Source organism: Chanodichthys erythropterus, chromosome 18 (genome assembly GCF_024489055.1).
Source record: "Chanodichthys erythropterus isolate Z2021 chromosome 18, ASM2448905v1, whole genome shotgun sequence".
Classification (NCBI taxonomy): Eukaryota; Metazoa; Chordata; class Actinopteri; order Cypriniformes; family Xenocyprididae; genus Chanodichthys; species Chanodichthys erythropterus.
Window position 1 is genome coordinate 25,228,089 of NC_090238.1, and position 21,653 is coordinate 25,249,741.

Below are 21,653 nucleotides of genomic sequence, written 5' to 3' on the forward strand. Positions count from 1 at the left end.
ATATTTAATGTCTAGAATGCGAATTTTTGCCAGGGGAGCCCCTCCAAAAACACAAATTTTACCCCCCGTAATGCAATCTTTACCGTGGGACCCCCCTGAAATGTGTTTGGGTTAGTTTTGGGCTAGTTTTGAGAAGCAGTTGGGCGGGTTTTGTTGTGAAAACCTGGCAACCCTGCTCCATTGTCACTGTAGCTTGCATGCGTTCTGGTCCGTTCTGTTTATGTTGTTTTTCTTTGACTACTCTGTGAATCGTGCCCCCAGGGCATGGTTGCCACCTTGTGGATAAACTAATTAATGCAAAAATAATTAAATGCGCATGTGCGCGTACTCTTCTGATGACGAAATTCGCGTCACGCGCACTGTAGTGTACGCTGACCCTCACGTATGCGTAAAAAGGGCACAGCTGATTGGTTCCTGCTGTATCAGTAGCCAATAAGCTTGCATGCTCAACCTTCAAATGCTTGGTTAGCATTTGCATTTTCAGAAACCCTCCACCTTCCCCAACTCCATGTTTATTATTTACTACACTACTTCCTGTGCATTTGCATTTTCTTCACCACTAGTGGCAACAAATGTAATTGCAAAAATAATAATTATTTCACAGCAGATTGAATAGTTCTTATTACTGTCTTCTTTCTTCAGGACCTGGATCGGTTGACCCACCTGTACTCGCTGACATCCAACCTAGAAGTGCTTCTGTCTCCTGGTCTCCTCCATCACAGCCCAACGGCATCATAACCCATTATAACATATACCAAAACCACGAGCTAACTGCCACTGTGCCGGGGAACAGTACCAGCCACACACTTTCTCAGCTTGCACCCTATCACCGGTACACCATACAGGTGGAGGCCTGCACAGCAGCCGGCTGTGCTCAATCTGCTGAGTCCCACACCATACGCACCCCTCCAGCCCCCCCAGAGGATGTCCCAGCCCCGCAGCTTTACTCCGACACACCGACCTCAGTGCTCTTGTCCTGGGCCCCACCACGTCTTGTCAACGGGGAACTGGATGGCTACACCGTGGAGAGGAGAGTCACTGACACTCAGCAAATCTCTACTGTGGCAACCTTGCAGCCCAACCAGACTCTCACTTACCTAGACAGCTCGGCCGCGCTCAGCCCCTGGAGCACTTACGAGTACCGCATTGTGGCACACACAAGGCTGGGTGGATCCAATAGCAGTGAGTGGAAGAAAGTGACCACTAGGCCTTCAAGACCTGCAGGCTTGCAGCCGCCTCATGTGCTGGTTTTAGGTCCAACATCAGTACAGGTATATGGAGAGTTTGTTTACATTTTACTAAAGGACTACAGTGGTTGCAAAAAATAAAAAGTTACAATAATTACAATATATACAATATAATACAATAATTGAAAATAATGCATTCAAAATGGTAATTTTTAATGCGTCAATCAAAAATATTCCAAGTCAGTCAGTGAATCATTCATATTTACTTAAATGTACAAATATTTTACAAAAATATTATTAATTATTGCGTAACATTTAAGGTCCAATTACAAAGTTGGTTCAATTATAAGGGAACATTCTGTGACATATTGGAACCATATTCAGCAAAAGTTTTCTATTTTAAATTAATAATGTTCTTTTGAACTTTCAATTCATTAAATAATCCTAAAAAGAAAAATGTATGGGGAAAAAAATGCTGGAATAAATTACTATTTACATTTCAAAATATATTTAAACATAATGCAAAAATATTTCACTGTTTTAATTTGAAATGTAAAGAATGCTTTTAAAGATTAAAAGAACTTGTTTGGTTTGTGCCACAGTCCAAACATTCTGATGAAAGTGTGCATTTTTTTTTTTTTTTTGTGTGTATGTGAAGTGCATATCAATCCTGTCCCACCCTCCTGTCGGCAGACTGTAGTGTCTTATGCCGCCTTTTCACCAATGAGGTGCAAATGAGGTCTTTGCTGTGATTGTTAGTGAGAAGCTACTGTATTTCTTCCCATTAATGCCACACCTAGAGCATCCATCATTATTCCAATGACACTCTCGTGGTATGAGAACATTGATACCCATGGTTTCCAGGTCATTCCAGAGCTGATTATAAAGGAACAGCCAATTAAGACTGTCAGAGTATTGTGGGAACCAATCGTGAATGTGCCCTTGGTCACATAGCGTTTTAAAGATTGTTCTTGTTTATTTTGTATCGGTAAGAAATGTAAAGCAAGCAAGACCTTATTAAAACGTTGGCAAAGTTATTTCAAAGCAAAGCGAAACCCTCAGCATAGACATCCCTGTAATTCAACAGACATGATACTCAAGAGGGCTAGGTAGCTTGCAGTCTTTTGGCTGGTTTACAAGTTGGATTTAAGGGGTGTTAATGTAACCAAACAAGCTTTGCAGCTTAGATCCTGCTGTGTGTAAATACACCCTCTCTTTCTCTCTTTCTCTCTTTGTTATTTGTTGTGTGCTAGTGCCAAGAAACATGGACAGAAATGCTTACCACTTCAAACAAAGGCGGCATTTGCATAAACTTGCTTGAATTATTCATTCTTCCCTAACCCTGGGTTTAGTGTATTGTAATACCATTATTATTTCATTAATTTGTTAACTGCTGCATTTGTGTGTAACTGGATGAGAACTGTTCTACATGTAAAAGCCAAAAAGCAACTGTTCGCATTAGCATATGTTATATTGAATTCCTGTTGAGATACTAGAAGTCTCCAAGGTGCTCATGGCAAACTCTGTGTTAACAAGTGTTGATGATTTAATTTGGGGTCTTTTTCTTTTGCAATAACATTTTTTTTTCTTCTAAATAATAATTTAAGAGATTAAAGGTCCCGTTCTTCATGATCCCATGTTTCAAACTTTAGTTAGTGTGTAATGTTGTCGTTAGAGTATAAATAAAATCTGTAAAACATGAACACATGTTATATTGCACACTATAAACACAATCAAAGCTTCAAAAAACCACGAAAAACGGGACCTTTAATACAACTCTTTTAGCCATGAAAGACCAGATTCATTTGCTCATTTCTAAAACAGTGAACTGCCATGGTGCCTGCTACCTACAAAGGCAGCTAACTTCTAAGGCAGTATATTAACCATCATGGAACTGATTTAACGTTCTACATAGCAAATTGCACTCTGCACGGTTTTTGGTATTTCTTGCCATGGTAACATTTTGCTAAAAAAATTTTAATAATTCCCATATCTCTACCCTTTTGGTACAGGCTCTGTGTCAGGATCAAGCCTGTGCCAGTAGGTTTTGGACCAAAATTGTCGCTGCATCCGAAATCGAATACTTCTACTATATAGTATGTAAAAAACAGTACACTGGTATGTCATGTGACAAAAACAACATGGCAGATGTAGTACATCCAAATTTCATTAATTCTACCTATATTTATACTAAATATAATGCACTTTTAACAGTAAGTAAATTCAAATATAGCACCTACTCAGACAGTATGCATTTTGGGACGCACTGTTTGCGTCTTTTAACTGATGTCTAAAAGTTTTAAAAGAATACTTTTATTCAGAAAGGATGCATTTAATTGATCAAAACTGACAGTAAAGACATTTATAATGTTGCAACTGATTTCTATTTCAAATAAATGCTGTTCGTTTGAGCTTTTTATTCATAAATCCTGACAAAAAAAAAAATCCTTTATCAGTTTCCACAAAAAAAATAGTTGTAACCGTTGATAATAGATAAAAATAAGAAATGTTTCTTGAGCAGCAAATCAGCATATTAAAGGGGACCTATAATACCTTTTTTACAAGATGTAATATAAGTTTCTGGTGTCCCCAGAACGTGTCTGTGAAGTTTCAGCTCAAAATAACCCACAGATCATTTATAATAGCCTGTAAAATTTGCCCCTATTTGGGTGTGAGCAAAAACACGCCTTTTTTGTGTGTTTCCCTTTAAATGCAAATGAGCTGCTGTTCCTGGCCTCCTTTCCAGAAGAGGGCAGAGCTTTAACAGCTCATGCTTTGGTTGCTTAACAACAACAAAGCTGGAGAATCTCACGCAGCCAAAATGACGATTGTCAGTAATGGTGTTAAACCTTGCATTGTTCAAACTGGAGTCGGACACTGATGGAGAGACTCAGGAAAAACTTACAAATTTTAGAATGCATCTGGATGTTTCTGAATGGTTAGTGGATAAATGTATGTAGTTGCTGTGGAGTTGATTCAAGAAACAACCCCAAAAAAAATAAATAAATTTTCAATGGTACTACATATGCTGCTTATCATTCTTTAGGTTAGTTTCAGCTTAAAATTAGGTTGGACTAAAAGTGCTTTCTACACCTTCCTTCACTTCTACTTACATTTTAATATCCATTATTATAACTTTTCTTTTCATAACTAATCCTAACATTGATCCAATCTACTATTTCATCTCATTTCTACCATTTCTCTCATTTCATTTCATCCCCAGACATGCACAATATGTTTAATGCGTCTGCCAAATGCTGACGCCTCCCTCGCTCCAGAGACAGTATGCTGCTGCAACAAGCACAGTTTCCTATGCAATTCCATTAGGATTTCATTATGATCTCCAGGGGCTGAGGCCTCTTTTAAATGTAATGAAAGGACTATTCTGTCTTGGGTCAAAGTCAGGGTGCCTTCGCTTCATCACATGACGTCGGTTCCACAAACTCATCGATCTAAAAGCCTGAAATGATACGTTGTGATATTGTGCTGGACTCTGGCCCTTCTCTGGAGCCTTAGACACGCTTTTGAAACCATTTTAGTTTATAACTACATGACTACCAGAACACTGTTATACTGTGATGTCAAATTCTTCAGATACTAACAAGTTCAAATGTATCCCGTGTTTCACTGCAGGTTACATGGGCCGCTCCACTCATAGCCAATGGAGAAATTGAGCGGTACGAGATCCGCATGCCTGATCCACGCATCTCGCACACCAATACGTCTGTAGTCAACCGTACTGTCACCAGCCTTCTGCCCTACACTAACTACAGCATCACAATCCTCGCCTGCTCAGGAGGTGGAGGCCATGCCGGAGGATGCACTGAAAGCCTTCCAATGCTGGTTACTACATTACCCACAATCCCACAAGGCCTGTCATCCCTGTCGGTGGTAGCCATCAGTGAATCTTTCCTGGCTGTTTCATGGCAACTTCCATCAAGGCCGAACGGCCCCAACATAAGGTAACCGAATAATGTTTAATTGTTGTACTACATCTTAGTTTCTTGACACACATTTAGGGAGTGTTAAAACCATGTTTTTATATTGATTATTTATTTATAATAAAATGATTATTTATAATAGTGATTTATAATAATAATAATAATTAGTATTATTGTGGTTATTATTATTATGTAGATATGGATGTAAAATGTGCGTTAAAATGGATGTTTACGTTCTTCAAAGTTAAATCAATTGTAACCAAAATTGTGAGCATTTCATATGATAAAGGAATTCCTAATATCTGTTGAGAATAATCCATAAATCTCCCAATTATATGAGAACAGCAAGTGTCTCCCAATAGGTTATGAAGAGCGAAGCACAACGTAAAAGTTCTTGTTCTTTCTCGCTGTATATTTTAGTCTGTTTTTGAGCTGATTAGGTGGTAAATAAAGGTCTGTTCATGGCGGATGATTAAAATTCATGACTACTTTTCCCGCTGCTGCTCTGTTTGTTTAACTAGGCTTATAAAGCGCACATTAAGCTGAGCTCTCCTGATTACAGGCAAAATTAGCATTACTGTTGAGGGAGAGAAAGAAAGAGAGAGAGAGAAAAGACAAAAGCACAAACCCAGCGAAACAGCGGTGCGGGTGAAATGGCAGGAGAATTGTGGGAGTGGAGCGGGCTCTGATTATCTGGCTGTTTCCGCTGCCCTCAGATTTGAGCTGTTGAGACGGAAAACCCAGCAGCCCCTGGCCTCACGTCCCCCTGAAGATTTGAATCTGTGGTACAATGTTTACGCAGGAACCAAATTGTTTCATGAAGATAAAGGCCTTAGCAGGTGAGATTACTGAAATTAGCTTTAATGCAAACTTTGCTTGTGTGTACAAAACTGTTTTTGTGCACCGATGCCATCTTTTTAATGCTGTTCAAAGATACTTTGAGCAAATATTCCATAGAATTAAATTGTTTTCAGCTAATCTTTCTCTGGCACTCCTTGTGTGTACGCTGAAAGACTCCAACACACACACACACACACAAAAAAAACAGTTGTTTCCCTTGTATCACAGGGTCTGTCATTTAGATTCATGTCTGACTTCATTTAAATGTTTTGCAGTCCTTGTAAATGATTCACTTTGTGCTTGAATTTATGTAACATATGAATTTTAATGTAGCAGTATCACAACTTTTATGGTATTGCAACTACAGTATCACAACTAGATATTATAGAGCCTCACTCTTATAAATTCATAAGTTACATATATTTCCATGTATAAGATTTTTTCAAAATAAATCAGTATGAAGTAAATTCAGCCTTGGTGAGCCTAAGAGACTTCTTTTAAAAAAAAATCGTACTGACCCCACACTTTTGATTGGATAAATATATATAAAATAGTTATTGTAATAATAAATGTATTATTTTTTTCATGTACAGTATACAGTATATACACACACACACACACAAAATAAAAATATAATATAATCTTGCCTTATATACCGTATATATTATAAAGGCAAGATTCCATGCTAGTGACTTCAGAAAATGTCCTTGTGTGTAATGTTTTTAAATGTGCTGCAGGTACACATGGTATGAATACAAACTTCTGGTTCACAATGACGTTGGCTATGCTTCAGGGGAGGTTGCCACAGGGGTCACACTGGCTGGGCAACCCCTCACCCCCACCAACATATCCGTCCAAGTTCTCAATCATACAGCAATCCTGGTCAACTGGTCCACCCCCAGTAAGAGACTAGATTCTCTACATTATTAAACTTATCCTGGCCCTTGACCATAAATACATTTCAGGAAAGAATATGTGTTTAGAGAACTTGGTTTTTGCGTTTGACCTTTAGTGTGTCCTGTCTTTTTCTATATTTTTTTGTTCCCAGCTCTGCACGATTTGCAGGGAAGGGTGGAGGACTACATCCTTACGGTTCTGTCCAGCCAGCACAGGCAAACTCTAACACTTGACCCCGCTGAGACCTCTGTGGTAATCTCTGACCTGCAGCCCAGCACGGTGTACAAGCTCTCCTTGACTGTATCCAACGGCCCTCACAGCATAACCAGCCCTGAGGTCAGCTGCACTACTACAGATGGAGGTGAGTATATGCCACATGGATGTTTGATACACACATCTATTTTGACTGCCAATCCACAGGGCCCCAGATTTGTAGTATATATTTTAAAAATCGAATGTTTTGATTGATCTTTAGCATAAACCAACGCATTACATGTGTGCATGTACTGTTCATACCATGCATACTATTATAGTTTGTCCCGTTTGTCCTTTGAGAGTATGTAGAGATTCAAAGCAGGTCCTTATTGGGGAGGTTGTTTACTTGGAGGCCATCTTGTATTTTTAGAGCAAAAAGACCAGGTGGTGTCTTTGCTAATAAGTTTGTATGTGGGATCTTGTTTTCTGATTATAAAACTATGCAAGTAAAGTTAAATTTGCAAAGCACCTTAGATGATATTTAAAATCTAAGTGGTTTCAGCTAAAATATGAAGTTTACTGGACTGCAACCATCTTTAAAATATATGTTTAACTGACTGGAATTTGGATTGAAGATATTGGCTAATTATGGTTTTCCTGTCAAGACTTCAAATGTTCCTGCGATTTCTGTCAGCCTGCCTCTCTCATATCACTCCAGCAGCCCCTGCTCATGGAGATAAAAAACAGAACTGATTGATTGAATATTTTCCCCTCTGTACTCTAAAGGAAAACCTCACAAGCTGCAGAAAAATTTGCCTTTTCCAAAATTTTGATATCTTGACCTCTGTGCTATGATCAATAGTCATTAAGCTGTCCTTCTCTCACACAGTTAATGTACTGATGCACTGATAGCACAGGAAACAGATGAAAGCTCAGCAAACCTCTCACATACGCATACACACACTGCGGTGCGAATTCATTTATGCCTTACACACCAGAATCTAAACAACTGGCCTGGCGTAACATGCCTGGACTTCTCTCGCTCCCACCTATCAGTATAATTAAAAACATTAGAAGATCATTTGCTCCTAAATAAAGGTTACAGGTCATTTACCAAAGAACTTCCAGTGGTACCTTCATTATTTTACAGCCTAAAGGGCAGCTCATTAAAAGCAGTTGAACTTAAAGATCATATTATGCTGCATGATAGTGTATATGTTAAGAGCCTGCTAATTAAAAACCGGAATGGAGGCGAGGTTGTCCATGCGAAGTCTTGCATTAATAATGCAGCAGCAGAAATTATATGGAAAGAGACGCTTCAGGAGAGCACTGATATTGGTCACATCCAAGTATGTCTCATTGCTCTTGTGGTCAGTGATAGCGAGTAACAAGGAGGCACTAGAGTTTTTCAGTAACTCGACTGTAGATCAGCTGTTTCTAAATAGTCTAGCCTTTTCAGTAATAAGCTACTTTTCCAGCTATTTATGTCAATAATTGAGTCAATGTACTGAAAAATTATCACATTTTACAAATGTTTCACTGATTCAAGTCCCTGCATATGATTTTTCTTTTTTTATGATGTGAAATATTCTATAGTGCTGTAAGTGGTATAGTTGTGTTTCAGTTGCTTTATATATGTTAGGCTTTTTTTTATATTTAATTTAGTGTAAACTGAACTGTTCAAATTTTATCTCTTTATTTAGATCTTTTATTGGTAGATAATTACTGCTCTTCTCTTAAATAAAAAAATCATTTGAGAGATTATTTGAAATATTTCTGTAGTTAGTTACTCTGTTAGTAACTTGTAGTGTAACTACTTTTTTAAAAGGATGTTTTCTTTGTTTTGACTTTTTAAATTATGCTTTTTTTGTAGCTTGAGACTTTAAAAGAAGCTTCTCCGATTGATTGATTGATTGATTGATTGATTGATTGATTGATTGATTGATTGATTGATTGATTGATTGATTGATTGATTGATTGATTGATTGATTGATTGATTGATTGATTGATTGATTGATTGATTGATTGATTGATTGATTGATTGATTGATTGATTGATTCCTGTCCTGGCTTCATAGTAATTAAAACAAGCAAATAAAAAGTTTGTTTTAGTTAATTCACTAAGAACAGAGTTATTGGCCGTTCACACAGAACATGCACTAGATTGACTTTTGACCATTGCACTCATGAAAGTGTTCTAAAAACTCAAAAGTTTGAAAGAACTTTTAAAAAAGGCACCTCTAGATCTTGCAATTCCACTGCCCTGCATCTCATGTTTTTATACTCAACATGTTATTTGAGCATCATTTTGAGTGGCATGCCATCCAATAATGAATGGCTGAAGGTGTTCAGTTGGCTGTTAGTTGCTGATATCAAAACATTTATCTGTCCCTCTTAAACCTTCAGTACAATCTGCTGTAAAAGTAAAAGTGCTTTACCTTAACTAGAAGATATCTCAGATGGGGTCTCTTCACTTGTTGACCTTTGTGTTAGCAGGATATCTCCTGAAGAGAGACTTTTTGAGGCTTTGAGTAAGAAGAACAGCAGTCATATTCTTTGGAGAGAATGTAAGTGTCAGGACCCCTGCTCTGTATCGAATTCATTCCCCATCCCGTCATGTCAACCAATGGCTTGTTCAAAGCCGCTGCTGAGATATTTGATCTCTCAGCTGTCATTAGCACTACACTCATGTCTTTCAGCTCTCTTTCACAAACTAACTTCACTCGCCTCAGAAAAAAGCTTTATCAATCATTCCCTTTTTACATTCTTTCAGAAGAGCCTTACAAAGTTGTCACAATAGCTGTTTACTAGAGTCACATCAAGCTGAAAAATAGGCTCTCTGGTCTTCTTTTGTAAGTTAGTGTGATTTGTCATGGGAAAGGAAGAGCTTGCAAAAAACAGAGGGGGAAAAAAAGAAAAAGAAGGCGAAAATGGTGCGAGCTGTAGAAAGAATCCCCCAGACTGGCCCAGTTAACCCCCTCTGCCCCCGGTGCAGCACTCCAATCCCCGCGCGCTTCTCCAGGACTGATTCAATTTGCCCACAAACCATCTGCAAGAACCCCCAAAAGCAAGAGGGAAAGTGAAAAAGTGACACTCAGCTTTTTTTCATTCTGCCAGACCTCCCTGATGTATTGCTGTCAGCGTTCCCTGATGTAAATATAAAATTACATTATTTATACACGAGTGTGCACAGGAACACACATCAAACAAACGTATGTACTACTGCATTATTATTGGTTATTGTGTGAACCGGACAACTTAGGAACATATGTGTGTGCTACACACACACACACACACACACTAACATTATATAAATGATTTCTGAAGGATAATGTGACATTAAAGATAATGGCTGCTGAAAATTCTGATTTGTATGGAAGCTTGTTTTCACCATTAAATAAAAATAAAAAAGGTAATTGTGACTTTTTATCTCACAATTCTGACTTTTTGTCTCGAAATTGCAAGATATAAACTCACAATTGTGAGTTATAAAATCAGAATTGTGTGATATAAAGTCAGAATTGCAAATTATAAAGTCAGAATTGTGAGATATAAACTCGCAATTGTATCCTATAATGTCCAGTTGTGAGGGAAAAAAGACTTATGTTTTTTTCTCAGAATTGTGACTTTATAACTCGCAATTGTTCATTCTGAGAAAAAAAGTCAGAATTGTGAGATATAAAGCCAGATTAGCATGGTAAAAACTCACAGTTGCAATTCAGACTTTATAACATGCAATTCTGACTTCATAACTTGTAATTTTGAGAAAAATTTATTTTATTTAGTGGCAGAAACAAGCTTCCATAGATTTGCCATCACTGGAAAAACATTTAAAATATATATATAAAAAAATGGAAAACAGCTATTTTAAAGGTACACCATGTAACTTTTTTTGTTAAAATAGCTCCAGCTACAATGTTCTTCTGCAAGATGCATGCAGTAGAGTGCCAAAAGTTACATAGTATACCTTTAAATTGTAATAATGTAAAGATAATTTTACTGTATTTTTAATCAAATAAAGCATGAGACTTCTTTCAAAAATAAAAAATGGGATGTTTTTATGTGATTTCTGTGAATGGATTCCTTATACTGTAGTTTTAAACACTTTAAGCTGGGATAGGAGAAAGTATTTTAACATAAAAAAAAATACACACATCAGCTTTAAGAAAATGCCTGTCTTTTTTTGTTTTGTTTTGTTTTTCCTTTCTCTCTGTCTCTCTCATGCTCTTTTTCTAAGGCAGAAAGAAAAGTGCAGCCCAAAGCCATTTCAGAGACTATTAAGGGTAGAATATGCTGTGTGTTGATGCTAGGGCTGGCATGATTTTCATCTGAAAAAAAAAAAAAGCGAAAGAATGAAAAACTGCTTTTCCTTCAGGTCTTTTTCTGTAGATATTGTTAGTGTCATTGTATTACTCTTTTAGAGACTACGGCAGACTTCATGAGGACCTCAAGCTTTCCCCAAGCATCTTCTTGTGTTTGGGCAGAGGTTAAAGAGACAAATCTTGAGCTCTTCAAAAGCACTGGGGTTATGTCAATATGACCGTATGTTTTCATGTGGGCTACAGTCCGCTGAGCTCTTCTCTGTGATTTACTGTGGCTTTCTCTCTGTGTTGCAGAACCCGAGGGGGTCTTTCCTCCAGAGGTGGTGACCCTAAATAGCACAGCAGTGAGGGTGCTATGGGCAGCTCCTCTTGTTCCAAATGGAGCAGTCACACAGTACTCTGTCTATCTGGATGGCCGCCTCTATGAGTCCACTAGCAATGGATCCGGATCACTGGAAGTGGGAGGACTCTTGCCGTTCACTGTGCACAGTATTCAGGTGTGGCCTTCTGTATCTAAACACACAATTACATCATTTTTTTATGAGCTGTATATTATAGACTGGGGTCTGAGACCACATTGAAAATCTAGGATCTGAAGGTTTTAAAAATGGGTAAAAAAATAAATAAAATAAGGATTTAAAATTTTTAAATTTTTAATTAATATTTATGTTTGTCACTAATTAAATTTTCCATTTTCGTGTTTTTATTTAACCTGTGCAGTGGGTCTGCTCTGCTCTGTGTTTAGGTGGAGGTGTGTACCGTGTACGCATGTGTGAAGAGTAACAGCACTCAGGTGACCACGGTGGAGGACACACCTGCCAAAATCAGCAAACCTCAGATTCAGGTGCTTAGCTCTAGGTGAGTCAGTCAAGCAGACACAGAAGGGATTTTCACACTTGAAATTTAAAGTCCCCATGAAATCAAAATTTAAGCTTTTTGGCTTTTAGTATGAAATGATAGTACTTTTATCTGTAAGTTTATCTTTATTGTATCCAAAACAATGACAAAATTCACATTTAGAAGATATAAGCATTCAAAACTTACAGTCTCTCACTTCCGCCAATATGGATCAGTGATTTTGCTGACATCACACTGCACTTCAGCTTCTCATCAGATTTTCTGTCCAATCAAATCCTCTCTAGAATCTAAAGCGCCCCGCCCCTATTATAAATAGATGCTGAAGCTGCAGCTAAAATTCGCCACTTGTTCACACATTTACTATTTTCATACTTTCTCTAGTACGCTATATAGGGGATATGGAACGATTCAGACAGTGTAAATATGCTTTCCACTGGAGCAGATAAAGTCTGGTTTCATGCTAGTGTCACGCAAACACGCATACAGTCTGCTCCGGCCCTGAGACGCTATAGCACAGAACAGATCATATGCGCAAGTTGGCGCATACCAGAAAACGTATCGGACCCATTTGAATTCTGCACAGAATGTTATATTTTGAGAAATGGTTAGAGATTAGGAGGAAACTATGGCTTTAACGAGCTCAAGGGCTCTGGTCGACCTGTGATATAGACAAAACGCTATTGGCTATTTTTAAAAAAGGGGAGGAGCTGTTCGATATGTCCCACCCTTGTCTTCCTGTTGTAGTGGAAATTACATCAACACATTAAATAATGCTGTCCGTTTCAAGGCACTTCAGTGGGCCTTTAACCCTGGATCATTCAAACCCTGGGTAAACAGAATCCTGGGTTATCTTGCTTCATTCTAAACTCTGCTCATAATTTTTTGGAGTTAACAATTAATCCTGGGTATTCATAAGCTGACGTTTTAGACTTTACATTCCTAAACCTTGGGTTAACATCCTTATTTGTATATTTGCAGTCTTACACATGCCACAGTGTAACACGTGTAAATGCTGTAAAATTGTGTTTTTGAAGGCACAAGGGCTTTGTGTGCTATAGTAAGCCATAATTCACTCATTTCCTGCCATGCTGTCTCCAACCCTCATGTCATATCACCAGTGTGCTGTACTTCTCTCCCAATAGAATACTAACTACTGATCGATTGGCCCGACATGGCTGGCCGTGGCCTACACATGCCCCAAACAGTTCATTTATTTGCCACGCTAGATTTGCTCGAGTGGAATTTAATCAATAGCTAATTCATTAATTCTTTCTCTGGTGCTACGTGGGGGCTGGGCACAGGAATCAGCGGCTGGCTTAAGCCTTGATTGAAATATGACAAGTGCTGCAACCGATGGCTTACCCGCTGCTGCTGCCCGATATGAATTCCAGTTATTTCTCTCCATGAGGGATTAACGGTGGACAGCAATGACACCCTTTGTAATATAATACTAATGCATTTGTTATAGCAAAGCTGTTTACCCATCCCCCACCCCTCCCAAAGGAAAGTAATCATGAATAATATTTTGTGTTGTAAAGGCACACAGTAATCGTCAAGCGATTCTCTGTCTGTACTTTAAAAAAGGAATCCTTGTCACATTTCATGAATTCCTAATCAGATACTAAGGTCTGTCAGCTTTAACTCATCAGGGGCCTTCACTATCAATTAGCTTCCTCATCAGGGAGGGGGCAGAGGAGAGAGAGACCCTCACAAACTGTAATTATGTCATTCTCCACATCTTACATATGTGACAAGAGATTTGCACAACACAAAAAAAAAAAAAAATGGGCAAAAAGAAAAGAAAGCCGAATCACAGAGCGATATGGATATTATCATGTGTGGAGAGGAGATGAAAAAGATGATGAAAACAAAAGCACATTTCCATAAGGTTATGGCTACAGTTAAGAAAGAAATAAGGCTTGTTTTAATGGCTTTTTTTGTTTTTCCTTCATGTCTACTCTTCCTCATAGCTCTCTGCAATGATCCTTAAAAGGTTAATTCACCTAAAAATGAAAATTATCCCATACTTTTCTCACCCTTAAGCCAACCTAGGTGTATATGACTTTCTTTTTTCAGTCAAACACAGTCAGAGTTGTATTAAAAAATATTCTGGCTCTTCCCAGCTTTATAATGGGAGTGAATAGTAACTGATATTTTGAAGCCCAAAAAAGCACATCCATCCATCATAAAAGTAATCCATACAGCTCCAGGGGGTTAATAAAGGCCTTCTGAAGTGAAGCAATGTGTTTTTGTAAGAAAAAAATCCATATTTATAACTTTATAAACTAGAATCAATGGCTTCCATACGCAAGTCGATTCCGGCAGAAGAGTAAACTTTGACCTGAAAATTATATAATATTGTATAGTAAATTATGGGATAATTTTTGGGTGAACTAACCATTTAAGGAGCAAGCTGCACTGCCAGATGTGAATTTTGTTTTATGTTTTGTTTCGTTTTGGTTTCTTGTCTTGTTTTATTTATTTATTTATTTATTAAGGCTATTAAGATTTGAATTCTTATGTTGCTTACAGTATGCTTACAGGTTTCCTTATGTGTTCCAGTTAAAACTTATTATTTTAAAGATGATCAAAGGTAGCTTAGTAATATACAATATTGGGGAAAGTTACTTTTAAAGGTAATGCATTACAATATTGCTTAACTCCCTAAAAAGGTAACAAATAAGCCTCAGGCTGAAGGAAATGCAAATTCATGCATGCACAGTAGAGGGCGCAGCTCAAACAAACCTTTGTCAGAAGAATAGAACGCAGGTGAAGAATGTTCAGCACTCTTACTTTAAATTTAAAAGTAATGCTTTACTTTACTAGTTACTTGAAAAAAGTAATCTGATTACCTAACTCTCATTACTTGTAATGCATTACACCCAGCACTGGTAATATATTATATATTATATAAACACAGTGCTGCTAAATGTTGCTGTTACTACGGTGGCCGAGAGAGCTCAATGCGCTGCAACTGAAGAAAACACATGCAAATAGCAAAAACACCAGCAAATTACGAAACCATTTTCAGTTTGATAACACATGGGCTGCAAATGCTCACAATGCAACCAAATACAGAAATGCGCTGCAAATACTCACAATGCATGTACGATCAGGATGTTTTAAATAAACAAAATTTTCAGGTCATCGACAACACCATTGATAAGTAGACTTTGACAATAAACATGTCTCAGTCAGGTTTGTCGCTTGTTGGGGTCCCCTTGAAACATTTCTGTTGTGGTCTGTGCTATTTGCAGTGTGTTTCTGTATTTGGTTGCATTGTGAATTTTTGCAGAACATGTGTTGTCAAACTGATGAAGATGTTTTCTTAATTTGCTGGTGCTTTTTCCATTTGCATGTATTTTCTTCAGTTGCAGCGCTTTGAGCTCTCTCGGCCACTTTATGTTACAGTGAAATGTTGTGGTACATTAAACTGTAGTACAACTTAAAGGGATAGTTCACCCAAAAATTTAAATTTGATGTTTATCTGCTTACCCCCAGGGCATCCAAGATGTAGGTGACTTTCTTTCTTCAGTAGAACACAAATGATGATTTTTAACTCCAACCGTTGCCGTCTGTCAGTCAAATAATGGGAGTGAATGGGAACTTGGATCAATAAGAGTCGAAAAACATTGCATAGACAAATCCAAATTAAACCCTACGGCTTGTGATGACATATTGATGTCCTAAGACACGAAACGATCAGTTTGTGTGAGAAACTGATCAGTATTTATATAATTTTTTACCTCTAATACACCACTATGTCCAACTGCGTTCAGCACTCGCTTAGTGAGGTCTGATCGCGCTCTGACAGCGGCAGTGATGTCTCGCTGATTGAAATATGCGCGAGACATCACTGCCATTATCAGAGCAAGGTTTTGCAAGGTTTTTCGACTCTTATTGATCCAAGTTCCCATTCACTCCCATTATTTGACTGACAGACGGCAACGGTTGGAGTTAATTATGTAATATAAATATCTTATAATATCTTAATGTCTTAAATATCTAATACAATTTTAATGACATGGTACAAGTCTCAATATTTTATCCAGTATCTCAAAGTAAGCAGAAGTGAACAAAAATCATTTTTTCTTCTGTGGAAAGCCAGCTTCTCCTGCATGATGAGTGGAGAGGAAAATCAATACAAGAAGTACATCAGAAAAAAGAAAAGATGACACACATCATAACTCATACTGCTCAGCACAATCTATTTGGCTCTAGTATATCAAGTTGTAGAAAGTGCTATATAACGAGGCGATTATCACCATTTTTCTATTATATTACCTGCGTCTTTCTCTTGACAGTGATAGAACCAAAAACAAAGTATGAGCTAAAACCAGACTTTGACAATATACACCAAGTGGTGAGCAATATTTGTGAAGGGGTAATATCTGTGCTGTGTCTGTATACTGTTAGATCAGTTAAACTAGAATGGATGTCACCTGGTCAGCCCAATGGCATTCTGGGAGGATATGACGTGTGGCGGCGGACTCTGCAGTGGTGTGAGGAGCTGCAATCCCAGCAGGTGTTTCCTTCTCAGGCTCTCTGCTCATACCTGGAGTGCCCTGCAGAAAAAGACTTCTGCGGCAAGACCTGTTATAAGCCAGAAACACAGGTAACCAGAAACCTCATTTAAAATGTTACACTTAGATCATTAGTTTAGCTCGTAAACTATACCATAAAGAAACAGTGATGGATCAGTTTGAGTGGCTGGTATTTATCTATGAAGTACAGTCCCTGTGATTGTTTTCAGTAAACAGATTAACTTGTCTTCTGCAATTGCTGCCATCCTGGTGTTATTGAAATACAGCCAACTTGGCAAGCAAACACAGGCCATACGTCTCCACCAGCTTAAATCAGACAGTAATACACTAGAGACAAGCACACAAAGAGAACACAACTCAGATAAGGACAAGAGCTCTCAAAGCTGTAAAGCAGTATAATAGAAAAATGAGTTTTACAGAGGCAACATGGCTCACTATTGTGATGATGTGTTAATGGAGCTCGTTTTGAATTCAGCATTATGTAAAGTCTAAAATGTTGTGAAAGGTGTTTTGTTTGATTCTTTATTAGTGCCACTAGGAAATATCATCAATGTTATAATTAGGGATGTCAATTTAATGTTATTTTAATTATAAAAGTTTAATCTAAAAAAAGACTCAATAGAAAAATGAAAACATTCTCCTGTCGTCACCGCAGCAAATATTAATATATATGATTAATTTGATTGATTAATCAACATATCATATAAGTAATAGGGATGCACCGATGTATCGGCCGCCGATATTTATCGGACGATTTTTGCTCAATTTATAACCATCGGCTTTATCAGGAAAAAGGTAGATATAACAAACCGATAGTTTATTAAATAACTGCATGAAGGCACTGAGCTGTATAATGTCTGTTGCGTAATCCTAGCACTGCTGTCTGCGCTTTAATGCTAATCAAATAACAATAGATCGCACTCTATCTTGACTAAGCAACTTTTGTAACTTTCATAAGTGTAGCAGACTCTATCTGAATAATGACCAAAACTTTACTGATGTTTTAATAAGTTTATTTATGTCTGTTTTCACTCAAAAAAAAAAAAATCACCATAAGAGCAAAACAAGAAGTGCACATTAAAATCTCTCTCCGTTGCATTATCATCAACATACAGTAAATTACACAAAACACTTATTACACCTAACAGTAAACAAATACACACACATATCATGCCTTTTTGGGGGGTACTTAATAAACTGACAAACTTTAAATCTGTAAAATATCTCTGAAGAACTGCATGCTCTCCATTACCCCTAAAGCTCCGTAGACTAGAACACCCTTCAAAATAAGAGTCCCACCTTTGAAAAGGAGATCTCATACATATTTAAACTTACAAAAAAATATTAAAACATATACAAAAACAAATTAAAGGATTTATCATAATAAAGTCTGTTACAATAAAGGATTAATATGTATTTAACTTATACAGTGAAGAATATGCAGTTCTATTTTATATTTGTTTACTTTATTTCTGTACCTGAAAACTATTAAACCTACCTAAAAAGCGCTGTTTATTTCATATATATCTTTGTTCAGTTTGTATTTATGTTGGCTTGCTGAATGTTAAATGGATCCAATCAATGTTCATTAGTAATTATTTGATGATGCATCAATAATCTAGCTAGTATAATTTAATGCAGGTGTTTTTGAGCCTTGCTGATTTAAAACATGATCTATTTTGATGACAAAATTTTAAAAAACACAGGAAGTGACAAATATCGGTATTGGTATCGGCCAATAATTGTTTGTTAAAATTGGTACTGGCATCGGCCCCAGTGCATCAGTGCATCCCTAGTAGGTAATTTGATTCAAATATTTATAGTCGGCAATTGGAATTAAAATTCCTCCCTTTTATGTTATAAATGCATGTTATTAGTCTTATTGTGGAAGATTCATGAATGTTTCTTTTTTATTATTATTATTTTATTTAAGTTTTATTTTAATCAAAAATACCTGTCTTTAGGTGAAATCACAGACTTTTTTAATCATTTAGTCCATTTAAACCCTGCTGCTTTTTACCATTGACTGCGATCTCACATTCTACCTCCATCCAAACAGCATCTGATGGATTTTCTTTTTCGATAATCTACATAATTTGGATGTATGTTCCATTCATCATGACTTTAATCGCTTGAAAGCCCTTTTTAAAGGGTTAGTTCACCCAAAAATTAAATTTGTGTCATTAATTTCTGTCATTAATGAGTAGTATATATGAAAGCGCTATATAAATGCCTCATTCATTCATTCATTCATTCATTCATTCATAATTACTCATCCTCGTTCCAAACCCGTAAGACCTTTGTTCATCTTCGGAACACAAATTAAAATATTTTTGATGAAATCCAAAGGTTTTTTTTACCCCCCATAGAAAGCAAAGTAATTACCAAATTCAAGGTCCAGAAAAGTAGTAAAGACATCTTTAAAAAATAAGTCAGTGTTCTGACGTAGAACCCGAAAGCCTGCACTGTCTATACAATGTAAACAGTGTAGGAGAATGACAGGGTAGAGAAGAAATTGCTGAATAAAGTCTTGTTTTATTTTTGTGCACAAAAAGTATTCTCGTCACCTCATAACATTAAGGTTGAACCACAGTAGTAACGTTGACTACTTTATCAATGTCTTTGCTACTTTTCTAGACTTTGAATTTGGTAATTACGTTGCTTTCTATGGGGGATAAAAAAAACCCTCTTTTTGTGTCCCAAAGATGAACAAAGTTCTTACGAGTTTGGAACAACATGAGGGTGAGTAATTAATGACAGAAATTTCATTTTGGGGTGAACTAACCCATTAAAGGGATAGTTCATGCAAAAATGAAAATTTGATGTTTATCTGCTTACCCCCAGGGCATCCAAGATGTAGGTGACTTTGTTTCTTCAATAGAACACAAATGATGATATTTAACTCGTATAATGCATGTCAGTGGGAAAATTGTCTATAAACGTAAAAAAAAAAACATGCACAGACAAATCCAAATTAAACCCTGCAGGTCATGACGACACATTGGTGTCCTAAGACACAAAACGATCAGTTTGTGCGAGAAACCGAACAGTATTTATATAATTTTTTACCTCTAAAACACCACTATGTCCAACTGCCCTCGACATTCGGCCGGTGAGGTCAAAAAACACGTTCTAATGACGAAAGTGATGTCTCGCGCTTTGCTTCAATGTGTGCGAGAGATCACTTCCGTTGTCAGAGCGCGTTCAGACCTCACTAACTGGATGTGCATTTAGAGGTAAAAAATGATATAAATACTGTTCAGTTTCTCGCACAAATCGATCGTTTTGTGTCTTAGGACATCATTGTGTCGTCACGAGCCGCAGGGTTTAATTTGGATGAATCTGTGCATCTATTTTTTACTCTTATAGACGAAGTTCCCCCTGACATGCATTATACGACTGACAGACCGCAATGGTTGGAGTTAAAAATTATCATTTGTGTTCTACTGAAGAAACAAAGTCACCTACATCTTGGATGCCCTGGGGGTAAGCAGATAAACATCAAATTTTCATTTTTGGGTGAACTATCCCTTTAATGTACTTTACTCTGGCTAAAATTGTGTTTTGAGGGCAATTATGTACTGTATGCCCAAGCTTTCTTTTTGTACTGTCTTTACACATAGTGGTTAATTCTCAGGAGTTTGATAAACCGGGTTCAAGTAGGTTCAAAAGTTCAGACCTCTCAAAGGCACAGCAGAGGAGGTATTTACTGTATGCCATTTTTCTACTGGAAGCTGGGCCAGAAGGTAAGGACAATGTCAGTGGCTCAGGGCAATACAGATTTTTCAGACGCCACAAGAGTATCATCTCAGTGCTGTAGAGAATCTATCCTGTCCTGATTTCTCGCCAAAGTAGGCAGTGGAGTCCGTCTAAATATAGCCCGCCGCTGTGGAGCAAAGAGGTGGGCTGGATTTCTACCTGCGCTCACATGCGCCTCTGCAGGCCCTCAGGGCTGAGGCATTGCCATCCCTTTACTTCCTAATTGCCTTGAGGAGTGCAAAACTTGTGTGGATAATGTATTTGAATTACATGTATTTTTGCATAATCTATTTGTGTATGTGTTTTATTGTTGCAGGTATGCTGTGCAGGGTCCGTTCACAACCTAAATCAGTCTCATCAGTGCTGTGAAGAGCGCTATGTTCCAGCTTCAAAGGATTCTGGGAGTGTGTGTTGTGGAGGTCAGTTTGTCCAGCCTCTGTCTCAATACCAGTGCTGTGGAGGATATTACACACTAGTCCCACCAGGTATGTACTGCATTCAGCCTTAACACAGTCATATTTAAATTCAAGCTAGGTTGCACTAAAAATCTCAGTATTGCTTATTTTCTGAGCATTAATTATTTTACAGCACAGTTGATTGTTCTATATGTGTTTTTTTAGGAGAGGTCTGTTGTCCAAACTCTGTGGAACGGCGTGTGTCTGTCGGTCTTGGGGACTCGTGCTGTGGTGGGAGTCCTTTCGACTCTGGAGCCGGACAGATCTGCTGTGGAGGCCGTCTTTATGATGGCTTCAGCTCCCAGTGTTGTGGAGGACAGCTAGTCCCTAGAGAGGCAGTGTGCTGTGGGGATGCCGACCAAGGGAGGCCCCATAAACATGTATCAGGTGAGCTTTCAGAAACATGCTTGCAGAACAATGTTGAATAGTAATGACTGTGTTGTATTGTACGTTGCTGTTCAAATGTTTGGGGTCAGTGTGACCTTACATTCACCATGGCTGCATTTATTTAATAAACGATACAGTAAAACAGTAATGTTGTGAAATATTATTACAGTTTCGATTTTAATATATTTTAAAACATCATTTATTCTTGTGACGGCAAAGCTGAATTTTCAGCAGCCATTACTCCAGTTGTCAGTGTCACATGATCCTTC

At 37.6% G+C, this 21,653-nt stretch overlaps 1 protein-coding gene across 1 annotated transcript in view; it reads left to right on the forward strand.

Annotated features, from left to right (window-relative positions):
* Positions 1-21,653, forward strand: part of ush2a (Usher syndrome 2A (autosomal recessive, mild)) — a 241,331-nt gene that overhangs the window by 144,040 nt on the left and 75,638 nt on the right. Inside the window, exons 40-49 of the mRNA XM_067367352.1 lie at positions 643-1,271; positions 4,821-5,149; positions 5,845-5,967; positions 6,706-6,869; positions 7,017-7,226; positions 11,676-11,878; positions 12,127-12,239; positions 16,656-16,854; positions 20,859-21,027; positions 21,163-21,384. Of these exons, the coding sequence (XP_067223453.1) occupies positions 643-1,271; positions 4,821-5,149; positions 5,845-5,967; positions 6,706-6,869; positions 7,017-7,226; positions 11,676-11,878; positions 12,127-12,239; positions 16,656-16,854; positions 20,859-21,027; positions 21,163-21,384 (2,361 nt within the window). The remainder of the gene's footprint in view (positions 1-642; positions 1,272-4,820; positions 5,150-5,844; positions 5,968-6,705; positions 6,870-7,016; positions 7,227-11,675; positions 11,879-12,126; positions 12,240-16,655; positions 16,855-20,858; positions 21,028-21,162; positions 21,385-21,653) is intronic.